The sequence below is a fragment of the Plutella xylostella genome, chromosome 25 (genome assembly GCF_932276165.1).
Source record: "Plutella xylostella chromosome 25, ilPluXylo3.1, whole genome shotgun sequence".
Taxonomy (NCBI): domain Eukaryota; kingdom Metazoa; phylum Arthropoda; class Insecta; order Lepidoptera; family Plutellidae; genus Plutella; species Plutella xylostella.
The window spans coordinates 2,247,030-2,261,311 of record NC_064005.1 but is presented as its reverse complement, the minus strand read 5'-3'; the positions used below and the strand labels follow the sequence as shown (position 1 = coordinate 2,261,311).

Here is a 14,282-nt window from a genome sequence, read left to right as displayed (position 1 = left end):
CTCGGCCTATGACAGTAACTGTCTCGACGCTCAAGGTGTAATCAGGGTATCAGTCTTATCGTAAAAATATCCCTTATCCTAACTAATATTATAAATGCGAAACTACCTGTGTCTGTCTGTCTGTTACTCTTTCACGCCAAAACTTACCTAATTCCTACGGGAAAACTTTTGAAGGCGGAGCGAAGCTCGCGGGAACAGCTAGTCTTATCTAAGTATGAATAAAGTGGTGGACTTACTTCCAGACGAGGATGACTCCGATGAAGATGCCGAGCACCAGCACGAGCGAGCAGAGCCCGATCACCGCCGACGTCTGCAGCGAAGGGCTGCTGTGGTTGTACGCATCTATCTTCTGTGGGGGGAGAGAGATGGGTGCATTAGTGATGAACGTGGAGGAGAGAGAGATTAACTATTTACTTATTAATTAACTATACAATTCATGTCCTAGCCTAGCTTATGCTATAAATAAAAATTACCTTAGGACTGTCATCTGTCCGTTATTTTAAAACAAAAAACTAGCGTCACAATATTCATACAGTGATTCTTTCACCCTCAACTTGATAAAAATAAATAAAAATAACGCCATCATTTAGTGAGCTCACGGGTGGCGGGCAAAGGGGAAGACAAAAAAAATATCCTTTGTGTCAAAATTGCCTTTTTATACATACGTAGGTATATTATATCAGTCGCGTGACGCCTTCTGGCCGAAAATATTAATATATAAACACGTCGAGCCCAGAAAGCACGCACCTTGCACCCTCTAACAAAAACTTATTGCCCTGTAATTACGGCAATATGGTGTATGTGTAAAACGGGGAAACGAATCAACCCGACATTACCCGAGAGCCACCGAGCGTAACTCGGTGAAACGGGGAATTATTAAAATTTCGACGTCCAAGCGAATGGAAATGAGAAAGGACCGATTAACAAAAACGCTCATGCATATATGAACCAGTAATTTTATTCACTAGGGACTAGATGATTCAGTTTGAAATGCAGGCCTTCATGATTTAAAATCGTGAAGGCCTGCATTTCAAACTGAATGCATTTAATTCAATTGTAACCGCTTTCAGAGGCAGGATACTGCATACCATTTTTAGAACATGATAGAAGAGTTTTTAACTAGTAATGTAATGACGTGGGCACTCTCCCTATATTGTATACCAATTCAATGCTGTGTGAGTCATAACAAGTGTAGTGCACCTAATGGGTAGGTAAGCCATAAATTATATCAACTTTTTAAATGAATACAAAAGGACCCTCATTCTCAGAGGCGCATTAAATGCTGGGTCTGTTCATTCAAAAGCAATAACAGAAGCAGTGAACAAAATTCTCAAGTAAAATCTTTCCCTGAGTTCCAGACTAATGATCTGCGAAATGCTTTAAGTGCAGCGACGAATCTTGTACTTTTGGCAGAGAACAAACAATTTTATATTACGAGACAAATACAACCCAATTTCGTATATCTGTCGAAACAAATTGGAATGGTTCCAAGTGTTAACTTATTGTGCTATTCTTCTTATTGTTTTCACTTACTTTGATTAATATTTTATGAACTTGCTACGTCTCGTCCGTACCTTGTGGCCTGTGTAGAAGAAAACTTAACAAAAACTATATTTATTTATCGAGTTATCATAGGAATACTCATTTTTGCAAGTAAATAAATAAAATAATTCCCACTTTTTGGTAAATTATGTATTGTCTTGCTTATCTTTCTTTCTATCATCACTTTTTGATTGAATTTAACTGTCAAATTATTTAATTTATTTTATTTAAGTTTAATCTACTTTACTTTAAATATGCTGGGAATAATGAGTAGCTCCTGTAACCTAATTATATGCACGCAACTCTGACACTCCTCCACTATCAGCTGTTGAAGTTAAAAGCTTATAATGATACCAGTGAACAACCAGCATAGGAAAACCTCTTGTGAACATTTTTCTCTAGTTTATTCCAAAGTTTCTGTGGGTTACTCTCTAAATTGACGAACGAACGAACAATAATTGTCACGCAATCGGCACGCTTAATACAAAGAGATAGAGTCGAGGTTAGCACTACATAAACTAACTTCGTGGATTTAGAGAATGACACAGCTTACAACAGGGGGGGTAGATCAACATTTTATTAGTTGTAGGTACCTATCAGTAAAGCACTGAGGGGCGAATAAATTCTTTCCAATGTTAAAACGTTGAAACACGAAGTAAGCAATTATCGGCCATGATGAAAGAAAGATATATGGCTATTATTTTGAATAATTGGTTAGATTTTATCAATTCGGGCGGGGCGCGATGAGGTTGATGTGTATCTTTTTTATAAACTCTGACAGTAATAATGATGCAAGCTAATTTGAACCTTGCGATGTAGTTTGTGTAGCGTTACAATAATTATTATTTAAGTAATTAAGCTAAGGTTATTTTTGTAAGAAATTGTTTCCGCTCAAATGTTTTGCTTACCCATGTTAACATAATATAGTATTATAATAAGTTCAATTCTATTAAAAGTAATTACTAATGTCTGTTGAGTCAGCAAATGTTGAAGTTTAAGTCGATTGTAATAGAATTATACAAAAATGGTTAATGTGGGTGGGTTTGTATTAATATAAACAATAACTTAATCAATTCAGGACAATACTTGGAGGAAAACAATAGGTGATTTGTTTGTTTGTTCATTTAATTGTTGAGAATGAATGTGTAGTTTTTATACTGATCAGAATGCGCATAATTTAGAAGACAACCGTGGATACTTTTTTTGGTCAACCATCAGCCATGGAAATAAAGCAATGCCCAGGCCTAGTATAATTTAATTCGTTGGCAGCTAAAGCTTCTAGAATCGAATAGAATTAGTCTTTTGGTCCAGGTATGATGTTATAACTTTTTAATGTTGTTATTCTTTTTAGTGTACAAATAAAGAGTATTCCATAATAACATCTACAATGCTGTTGCTGGTCCTCCATGAAAATGTTAAAATAAAAATAATTTAATTTTGCATTCTATCCTGACCTACATAAGAACAAAAGATAAGAAGAACTCAAGCCGAACTGTAGAAACACCACACACACCAACTACGAATAATAAGAAAAACAAATTCAGTTCTTTTTCCGTTGCAGCTAAAGGAATTCTTTATTTTAATTTAAAGAAACCTTTCCTAACGCTGAAAACTTTTAAGGAAGTGATAATCATAACTTATTGAAGTTCACTGCGAACCGACCGAAATTCATTAGGGTTTCACTCATTTTTTAGGACGACTTTTTATTAATTAAGGAACGGGCATTGACAAATCGGCTACCGGTCCCTGATAGACAGATAGATAAGAAAGAGCTCTTTGCCGTATTCGTATATTGTACTTTGAAGTTTTTTTACGATATTGTCGTTGGAGATGCCGTGAGATATGCGCCGATATATTGTCCCGGGACCGATGACGGATTTTTGTTCCGATAGTGCCAGTTTTGACAAATCGACGTCCCTTTTTCAGGCTTAACACACTCTGGGATCATGCGCTTAGATCTTATCTGGACGTTTATAAAAGCGGTCAGCGACCATCTCGGCATCGGGCTAACACCTTCCAATTTAACTCAACAACCTACAAACTCAGTTACCTTTTTTATGGAAGGAATTATCATACTAAAGAATAAAACAATAATACCTACACCGACTCATTTAAATCGTATTAACCACAATGTTGTTGAAGTCATTTTATCATTTCCCAATCAGTTCGTAGGAACCGTTTAAATGTGTGGCGAATCAACAGGTCCAGAATCGGTCACGACTCACGACAGAACACCTACGGAGACTGGTTATTCTTTTAAAAACAGACATGGCGGCGCTTTTATTGGGCTCAATTAATACGGACACGTCTGATGTCTTAATCTCGCAGCTAAGTGGGGGGAACATCGTAATCTTGGCCGCAGGAATTTGCGCGCGGTAGGTTGCCTTTAAATAGCCAGTCAATAAATTGGCGATAAAAAAACATATAAATAACATATTTTTCATCGATTTCACACAGGCTGCTGTAGTTTAAGTTTCGCGGAACTGCGCATTTAAAGGTGGCGATGCTATTTCAACACCTGTCTTATTATGACTCAGGTTCTATAGAAGCTGGCTGGCTATAGCCAAGCGAGCAAATAAGAAGGAGAAAGCTCACTAAACAGTTACAACACAACAAATGTTAGCACAGTTGAGTTACGAAAATTCACGTTTTATAAAATTGTCAACACTCAGTTGGTTAGACTCAAACAGACCCACGTGCGTTGTAAAAGCAAACACTGGAACGCACTGCCAGTATTATGAGATCACAGACCGTAAAAATGTAAGCGATGTATAAAGATATAAATTTCAACGTGTATTGTCGCTAACATGGTTTCATTAGTGCCCGCATGCGTCGAATATTTACAGAGATAAGCGAGCAGGCCGGCCTGTTTATTCATTACCTCCTTCGTTCAAAATATGTTGAAACGTGCGTTTCCACAGATAAGATAATACTGGCTGATTCATCATTTTGTCTATGAAAAGCTACTGCATGTAGACAAACCGTAACGGGATGCCAGCATTTGGAATTATGCCTAATGAGAAACTTAAGGGGCTTTAATTACACTAATCTATCCACAAATTCAAATTAACCATGCGTTGTTTACCTATTATACATTAGGTATGTTTATGCGTTTCAAATCTCAAATGTATCATTGATTTCCGCCTACCAATGTTAACATAAAAGGTAAATTTGAAAATTAATTACATAGTTTCCTTTTGAGCCGCTTTTATCGAGTCTCGGCCATAGCGTATACTCAACTAGTAGTAGTAGGTATGATAAAATTATTATTCTACAAAGAAAAAGTGCACTTACTGGTTCCGATTCACAGGTTTCCAAATCAGGTATAGGATCATCCCCACAATAGTATTCCGATTGCAGAAACGGCGGTCTCGGTGGCGGCGGCAGCAGAAACTCAGGCGGTGGCCCCAAACAGTCACATTCAGTCAGATCCGTGGGCTCTATATCCCACATGTCTTCGTACTCTAACTTAACACTATTCACAACCTTCTCACTGATTTCACTATCACTTACGTATGCACTAATATCACGTTTATCAATGTTATGGACATTATTTGAACTCCTTAATTCGATTAGTTTCGCTATGTAAAGTTCGTCATCGACATCGCTCCACACGTTTCTTCTGATCTCGTCGTCGTCATCTTCAAAGCTGTTTTCGTCATTCACATGACCTATTTCAACCTGATTCTCATTTGCTATAATAACAGGTAGTTCCTTGAGTTTAGAATGATCACGTGTGGCACCGTCTCTGTCACCTTCTTGTTGGACATTTTGTTTCTCACTGTCTATTCCATTATCTGGCTCATTTAACAAAATGTTTTGTCTATGATGCAACTTCCTTCCCTCGCCGCTGATGTTTTTAAACCAAACATTGTGGATGTTTGTCCAAAAAGCGTACACGGACGCTTGTTTTGGACTCTTCTTGAATCTATCGGCCATACGCAGTTTTATCTTTTAGTATCTGTAACAAGCAGAATAATATCATTAGTAAGTACTGGGAAACCAAATGACAAGTCAAAGGCGTGGCTTAAAAAGTGTCTCGTCATGAAGGAAACAGCCTGCAGCTACAGGCTGAAGCAACCCAATTTCGGGTCTGACATCGAGCGTATCGATTCCCCTACATTAGCATCAAACTACTTATTATTTAATAGAAGAGCTAACACCTCATTTTGTATTACAAAGACGCCGCAATTATAGACTACTACATCTAAAAGCACAATGGGTGCCGGGCGCGTCGCCGTGATATCATCAGTGCCTTTCGTAGCTGGACGCTTATTTTAATTTATTTTTTATCGTTTAAATTGGACAGACGGGTTTCTAACCAGGCATACGGTATTTCATTAGGTCGGTTTTACATTCCACCTTCCCATTACTGATAGTGCAACGTTTGTTTCGTTTACCATTTTAAAATGTCAGTTCGCGTCGATAAATGTAGAAATGTCTTTACAATCAGATGGTTCACTTGTCAGTCAAACGTAGCTTTCATATTACGTTTGCACTTAGCATTTGATGTTGATCGAATCGTAAATCGTTTTGTGCTTGGTATGTTTTATGGATGTACAAATAATGAATTTGCGCAAGCTTAACTGTTGTTTTTATATTTTATGGACGTAAGAGCAAGTGGGGTCTCATAATTATGCATGCGTGGTGCGTACATAAGGAGGTGGCAGAGATTGCGAGGTCGCGAGGTCAACAGGCGTTAGATAGTTCTCTCGGGGTCAGTTCCGGATAACACACTACATTAGGACCGTTACATCCTCGAAAATACTCCGACATTCGATGAACAGATACATCTTTATAGTCGATCTAAACTTTAACATTTATACACCCATCCTTGTATTCTTAGCGGTTATAACCGCATTACCATACAAAAGATGTTTTTGAATATGCCTGATAACTTTGTAATTCACATAAATGCTTTCTGTCAGGATCGATAATTTATTATCTCTATTATTTATCCTCGTCAGAATACTAATTAACACGTCACAGAGCAGGTATGAATGGAATATATAATGCCATTTATGAGAGATAAATAGTATTGGTTATTATTGATCGGGAGGGCCGACATCTCATTAACATTTGGCGGGTCTTGGCGGGCTCTCGTGCGCTGTCGTCCGAACGCCTGACATCAGCATAAAGCTTGACACCAAGGGCTCTTAAGCCTCTTAACGAACCTATTCTGTTGGTTTTCTCACGTGAATTATTACTTTGTAACGGTCAGACTCCGCAAAGTATGCCATCTTTATCCGATGGTAATATTCTGGCGGGCTCGCATCGCGATTAGTGACTCAATTGAATAGTAATAGAAACTTTTATCTCCCTATGAAAGGTCTAGCTTTGTCTTGTTGTGAGCTTGTACGCTATTGATACTGAAGTATGAATGGTGTTTTATTAAATGTAATCATTTTGTGCTGAAATCTAAATAGTTATGGTAATTAATAAGTGTTAAATGCACGTTTGTAACATAAAAATAAATAAACTTAACTATATAATGGTAGTAGTAAATAGTATATACCTACTCACATACCTAAGTGTACCTAGCTATACATTGGTTGACAAGATAATATTCATAAACTTCGAAAAGCAGGAAAAAATAACGTCAAGAAAAACTTCTAATTGTAACACTGACACAATTTCAGCATCCAGTACAAACTTTACTGTACATTTTCCTGCTCTTCTATTTTGTGACAAACAATAAGTTTTCCGAAGTTTTTTATAGATTTAATCCGAGACTTGGATATTCGATGTATTGTGTTCAAAAGAAGGATTTTCCAATCTTCAAATGTTTTCGAACAATAAATACTTTCATATCAAGTTGTGTTGTATTGCCAAGTTAAAGTTCTATTATTTTGACGGGAGCTTCTGAAAGTTTGATCGTTTAAACTTTTTAGTACTGAAAGATGTTTGTTTACCTGTAAAGGAATTACCTATACCTCTAGTCAATAAATAAGAGATTTTTAGGCCTTATTTCACCACACGGGCCAAGTTCGGATTGGTGGACCTTGCTTGATTCAATACCTTCATATTTTTTATTCAAAACAAAATAAAAGATTGTAAGATAAAGAAATTTTCTTCCCAAAATAAACCAAAAATGGGGCACCGATTCCCGTATGCACAGTAAACTACAAATTTCGAATAGTGTTGCCAGCGCTGGAGGGAATGTTGCCAAATGTGTCAGTGTTACCAGCTTCCCTCACTTTTCTCGGATTCGGACTGTTATGGACGATAAAAATGCAATATGGGACATGCCGAATGGAATAGGCGGGGCTGTGTAATAACTGGAATAGTTCTTTTCTTACCTACTTTGGACGTTATTTTCAGCTAAATTGTAATTATATTTAATATCATACATCCATAAATATATCGATTTCTCAATCATAGAGTAAACATGATTTTTTGGTTTGTTAATAAGTGATATATGAAAGAGATTCAACATGACATAGTTTATGACAACATCAATAGACTACATTATGAGGAGCATAAAAAATAAATTATGTTAACATACAAATTAATACTTTATCTGATTAATGATTATATTCTAAGCATATTGCCGGTTGGCGACTAAAATAAATTTCATCAAATCCTAAATGAAAACAATTAACAAACTAAACATTTGCAACTAGCTATGATTAACCAAGTTATATTGAGTATCTATCTACTCAACACGAACAAAAGCAATCCAGAAACAATGTACCCGTTCATAACAAAGCAGTAATAGATTTCTGGAAGGATCTATATTAATTAACGAAGCCACATATCTATCTTCTTTCCAGGAAGAGGCTGGTAACTAATAGCAAACTTAATGCTGATCCCCGATTATTAACAAACGGTTTGTTACGCTTTGATCACTTTATTAAGCAAGCACATATAAATATACCTAAGTGTCAAAAGTATTTGTTACTTCACTCCCCATAGGCTATTTCACTGCAACTTCATAATTTTTGGCATATACCTATGTATAGCCTATAGTGATTTAATGTCATCATCACGACCCATCACGTCGCCACTGCTGGGGCACGGGTCTCCTTCCAATGAAGGAAGGGGTTTAGTTTAGGCCTAGTCCACTACGCTGACCTAGTGCGGGTTAGTGGTGTGTAAATGTAATGTGTTTTTTACAAAAAAAAATATCTTCAAGTAACTGTAAGTATCAACTCATTTGGGAAAGAACTTCGAGTACAAATAGAATACCATCCAACAAAAACATATTTTCTGCTCTCGACATTTCACAACTGCTGATAGCTGGGTGCATGCTCAAATGCTCATCCAATAATAATTAAAGTTGCGAGAAATCTGTGTAGAAATATCTTACAAGTTGTTGATTGGAAAGCAGGATTCTACTGGCTATATTGAAATTGTTTTAAGCTAAATGATACCGTAGCTGGAACTACTTAGGTTCTGATTTACGACGGGAACATCTCTAGATTCAAACACCGCTAAGTAAGTAAGTACTTACCTTCTAAAGTCTGAATGTAGTTGTGTAGGAGCAATCACAAATTGCCTAGTTGTGAAATATTTTTTTTATTTACAATTGTATTTATTTGTTGTTTGTTAGATAAAGTTCTCCAGTGACAAATAATTCATAATTGATATTTATATCTTATTTAATTTAACATGAAAATGAATGATAGACGTATTTGTACGGTAAAGCCATTTCATCAGGATTCTTGGGATATTTATTTTATGCTTATTTGCTATTTCGCATACGCTACATTTCTTGGAAAATAGCAAATTACACGTTTAATGATAATGAATGAAACGTCATAAATTTTTGTTGAGTATCTAGACAGGAATGGGACTTTAGTACCTATAGAGCAGCTGTTGCTACATAATAACAAACATAGGCACCTAACTATAAAATATATAAAATAGTAATTTCTGCAGGAGCCTTAACACGAAAAATTTTGACACTTGTTATAGGTATCTTGTTTTTATACTAATATCCGTGAACATCCTCATAATAATTAATCTATCGAAAAATATGTCAAAATGTATCGTGATACGGATTTTAAAGCTGACTACGTAAAAATAAATAGGTACGTGACAAACTGAATGAAAGCTTATGAAGTTCTAAATAATTTCTCCATCAAAAAAGCACTCTTCAAGCGCGGTGATAAGATACCAAAGAAAGCTACATAACAAAGGAATAACAAGAAAATTGTGAAACGAGAAACATACTTCATAACATGTCCTCCCTCCAAAGAAGGCGGTAAGTATTATTGCTCAAAGTTAGCTCAAACGATTAGGAGGAAGCTTGAGCACGGCACAAGAAGACGATTGCCGCCACTCCCATTAGCAGAACTATAGAGGAGTACCAGTATGTTGACTACCTACTTTTATCTTAACTTATAGGGACTTTCTGTTATTAACGGACTGAAACTGAAACAATAAAATACCTCTTGAAAAATGATAATACCCTGAACCTGTGTAGGTGTAGGTACACCCTACGTGCAAAGCAAAACGAAAAACGGATGACTGCAGTCACTGAGCTTAATAAATATGTTTATAAATAAATATTTTTCAATAATCGTGCTTTAAGAAACTACAAGGAAATGGCAAAAACAAATTGTAGTCATAACTCCGCTATACATCGGGATACGGCCAGAGCAAACATGGACCCACATGTGATCTCGGCTACCTCTTGAAAGCTAAAACCACGTCCAGCTTTGTTTGCACTTCGATTTGAGCAGTTTAAAACTATGTACCCAGACTATACTTAACCCTACTCTTCAACGCATCCACATAAATTCTTGAATGGGATAATTTTTCGAAATTGTTTTATTTAAAATCATCAGGTATTTCAAAATCAAGTACACTTGCTAATGCTGTAATAACGCCAGTTGACAAATAGGTTGATTAATAGAACCTGACAAGGATCAACGAACAGAATCAGATAGCGTTGATTAAGACGCAGCTAATTACAATAATACTGCGGATCAAATCTTGGAATTGCAACAGAGCTGGATTATGACTGGCAGCTATCTTTACCACTTAATTAGACTCACTTGGCTGCCATGTGTTTAGAAATTCCATCATGTTGTTATGTGTAAAAGTCCTAATCAATTAATGATCATGATGAAATTTGTCTCGTACGTAAGAAGTTTTGGATCTTAACGTTTCGGTTAACTTGAAAGCTGTCAATATAACTTTGCTACAATGTTTATTGCCATTACTTTGTCATCTTTAGCTCTTAAAAGACAAATTACAGAAGAAAATCACATTACAAATATTGGGCTTACAATTTCAGCAGTGTTGGCACAGTCGAGCCGTGATCATATTCCTTTTGCAGACACGAAATTTCTCATTGACCATTTAGCTCCGTAAATGGCATCAGACGCGGAAAAAAGCTTCCAAAAATCAAAACAGGCGCGGCTGCCAACAGTTTAAACAAATCCGGATTCAAAATCTGGAATGATAGCAATATATTTGAGCCGAAGCGTCGAGTCATCGTCTCTCAAACGTTCAGGAACTCAATATGCACGCGGAGAGAAATGTTGCCAAGTCTTGTTTTGGGGGGAATAGAGGGGTGCGAATACCGGGCCTTTGGCAAGAGCACTTTTGGCAATGCTTGGGTTACTCCACCAGTTATTCTGACCTCTCTAAAAAGGGTTATACTCCCTGAAGCCACCTAATGTTGTATGAACTTAGGGGGGGAAGACAGGTCACATTAATCCGGTAAGCTAAAGGATCATGTCCGGAAAGTTCGGTATTTTTAAGAGAAATCGGATCTAAGAATTGGGTTAGAGAGTTGTTGCTTGTTCTCTAAGAGATATGTTGGGTATTTGTTGCAGCTTTGTTATTGTTCGACTACAGGAAGAGTTACTGTGTTTAACGTTTGGAACACCATGTTGTTAGATTCACGCTTAGAAAATCTATTGAGCTATTTGTTACAAAAATTTACAAAGAAGGATATCGAATATAATATCTCTTGTAAAAATTGGGTTTCCTCGATTTTTTTGACTATACGTCTGAAGAAATATAGGTACACACACAAAATTTAAACACACCTCCTTTTTGATTTTCCGCAGTCGGGAAAAAAAACACAGAGACTGTGATGTATCAAACATCTACTTACGGCATATTTATAAGCTCTAAGTAAGATTTCTTAGTCCCCTTCCATTTCTTATAAAACGGGCGTTCTAAAAGGAAACCATCTGCATAAGTAGAAGATTTAAATGCTGCAGTATTTTTCGTGCCAGAACGCTCGAAGCGGGAAAAGCGAAACACATTAATAAAAACAGGGGGCATAAATAAGTTGTTTATTATGCCGAAGAAACTTAATCTGTTAACGTGACAGCACTCTTCATAGATGCTAAAGCATAATTAAGGCAAGGGAATAATAATAAACAAAAACAATTACGACAAAGAACGAAATATAGTCTATAGTATGTATACTGTTTAAGTTGTATACCTTGCACCTCTACTCCCATTAATTATGTTAAAATTGTCTCTTCCATTCAACGGTTGTCTGGTAGAGATTGCTTTAAGAAATAAGACCGCCTTTTTTGTACTACTTTATATATATAAGTTGTGATACTGTAATTTTTTCCTTAATGTTCCAAAATAAAGAGTCTATTCTATTCTAAAATTCCATATCAAAAGAAAAAAAACGGAAGCCAACATAATAACATAATTATCACCAGCCTCAAATACTCAGTTGATAAGCCAGCAAACCTGAACACGTGCCAAAGTCCAATTCACAATAAAAGTTTCGTTTAATCTTCTCTACCAATTTCGCACCCGTCTCGCGCTGTCGAAGGCGACCCTCTTTGCATTCGCAAGTGCATACCGTATTATTGGATGGGAGGTCTATATCCCTCGCACGACACACCACGACCGTGATGCCGACTTAAAACTCAAGCGACTTAATTAAGATCTCAAACGATGCCAATTTACAAAGAATCTCTTACGTGGTACAGACTTGGGAACTTCTAGAGCGGGCGTGGAACTACGGGCTGGAATCTGTCATAGAGTTATAATTGGCTCTACGTGCGATCGGGGCGGTTTTCTGAAAGCGTTTCGGTGGATTAGTTTCGGAACTGGGTCGCATTTGCATTCTATATAATGGCATTCGGAATGTGTGCGGTGGACGTGTTAGTTCTTCTTGCGTTTCTTGCGGCATTTGGCAGACACCGCGTTTGACCTCGTAAAGATTATTATTCCGGGGCTTTGTGTCATGAATGCTAAGAAAGCTTTTTGGGGGTAATTAGGTAAATAAATACCTCTAATCTGCCAAAAACATGAGTTTATAAAATGGTTTATACGAGTGGTATGTAAAATTTTCAGAAATGACAGATTTGTATTATAACTCTGTTTAGACCGGAATTATTTATCCAGGTAATTCCGTCGCCATTTTCCACAGCCGCCTCTTGGCGTACTAAACTCTACATGTTGCTGCTCGGCTGATATTTATGCTGTCAATAAAACGGTGGTCGTCGCGCGGGGAGTCCTCTAGACATAAACATGAATGAAAATACTTCCCACTGGCAAGACTTTACAGGTTTTTATACTACACGTAATATGTGGCTGTTGCGAGTCAACAAGACTTGCTGTGCTGGCGGAATTTGTAGGTATTTATATCTTATTATTTCAGTATATAAAATTGTACTATTGTCAATTTGAAAGGTGTAAATAGATCTGAAATTTTAGGTTTTTTTTGCTATTTTTGAAAACATCTACAGTAAAAATATATTTTTAGGTATATCATTTATTTATTTGTTTATACACACCTACTGATTTAATTTTTATGTACGTATGTTCTATATTACTACCGCACTTACGACTAGTTAGCAGTGAACCAGTCTTAAATAATAGCATAGACTTTTCCTCCTAGTACCTAGCAAGAATTCACAGTTTTTTACACCAACAGGTACTATCGGGGAAATCAGATCGTCCCCGATTTCAGAACAATATCCCTTCGTAACTCGTGATTGCACTATTAGATATTAGTTACAATACATGTGCATGTATAGTAACTAATATTCGATCTGTGGTGCAAGGTGCAAGCATAAGTGTTTTAAGCCCCCGACGAAAAAGAGGGTAGTTCTAAGTAATAGTGTTTTTAGCCATATTTTAGCTTAGCCGTTCCAAAGTAATTTCTAATGTTTTATGTAATGCTGCACCTTGATAGTACCTGTAGCAGGCAGTGACCACACGCCGGTTTCTCTCTGTCCAGTGCAAAGAAGTTGCTTATTGGAAATGTAAAGTGGAGAGGATATTGTCCCGCAGTCTAGGCCCGGCTAGCACCAACATCTCAAATCTAGATTTTAGTGATAAACCTCGATTTATGAAACGTCAGTCCATATAAATTTATGGCATAAATCTAGATTTAATTTGTTGGTGCAAGTGGCCCTAGGTGACCTATCGCCATCGCAAAGGTAAAATGACTCATGTCACTTTTTTGTTTTTCCGGTATATTTCCGATATAAGTTTATAGTATTTTTAAACTTATTTCACATCTGCATATCCGAAAAAGGCGGCTCCATTTAATTTGTGTGATAATGATAAGTGTGACTACCTCATATAAGTTTAAAATGAGGAAAATGAATGTAGAGATACTTAGGCTGTAGAATAACTACGCCTTGGTTTGCGTTCACGCGATCAGCATTAAAAGCTTGTAAAAGCCTTTACAATAGCCGGTATATTTATAACTAGGGACATGCAAATTGGCGCTAGAAGCTATATTTCAGTTCTTCTCTTGTTTCTTGTACAGTCCAGGCTTTCAACCTTCCAAAAGTATCCCT

The 14,282-nt window shown here is 36.7% G+C and overlaps 1 protein-coding gene across 2 annotated transcripts in view; it reads right to left on the bottom strand.

The window, feature by feature from the left end:
- The window catches only part of LOC105386067, a 93,140-nt gene that overhangs the window by 18,156 nt on the left and 60,702 nt on the right, over positions 1 to 14,282 (bottom strand). For both annotated transcript variants that reach the window (XM_048630431.1, XM_011556563.3), the window contains 2 exons: positions 4,837 to 5,503; positions 237 to 349 (listed from right to left, as the gene is read on the bottom strand). In XM_048630431.1, coding sequence (XP_048486388.1) covers positions 237 to 349; positions 4,837 to 5,481 — 758 coding nt within the window. In that variant the 5' untranslated portion in view covers positions 5,482 to 5,503. The remainder of the gene's footprint in view (positions 1 to 236; positions 350 to 4,836; positions 5,504 to 14,282) is intronic.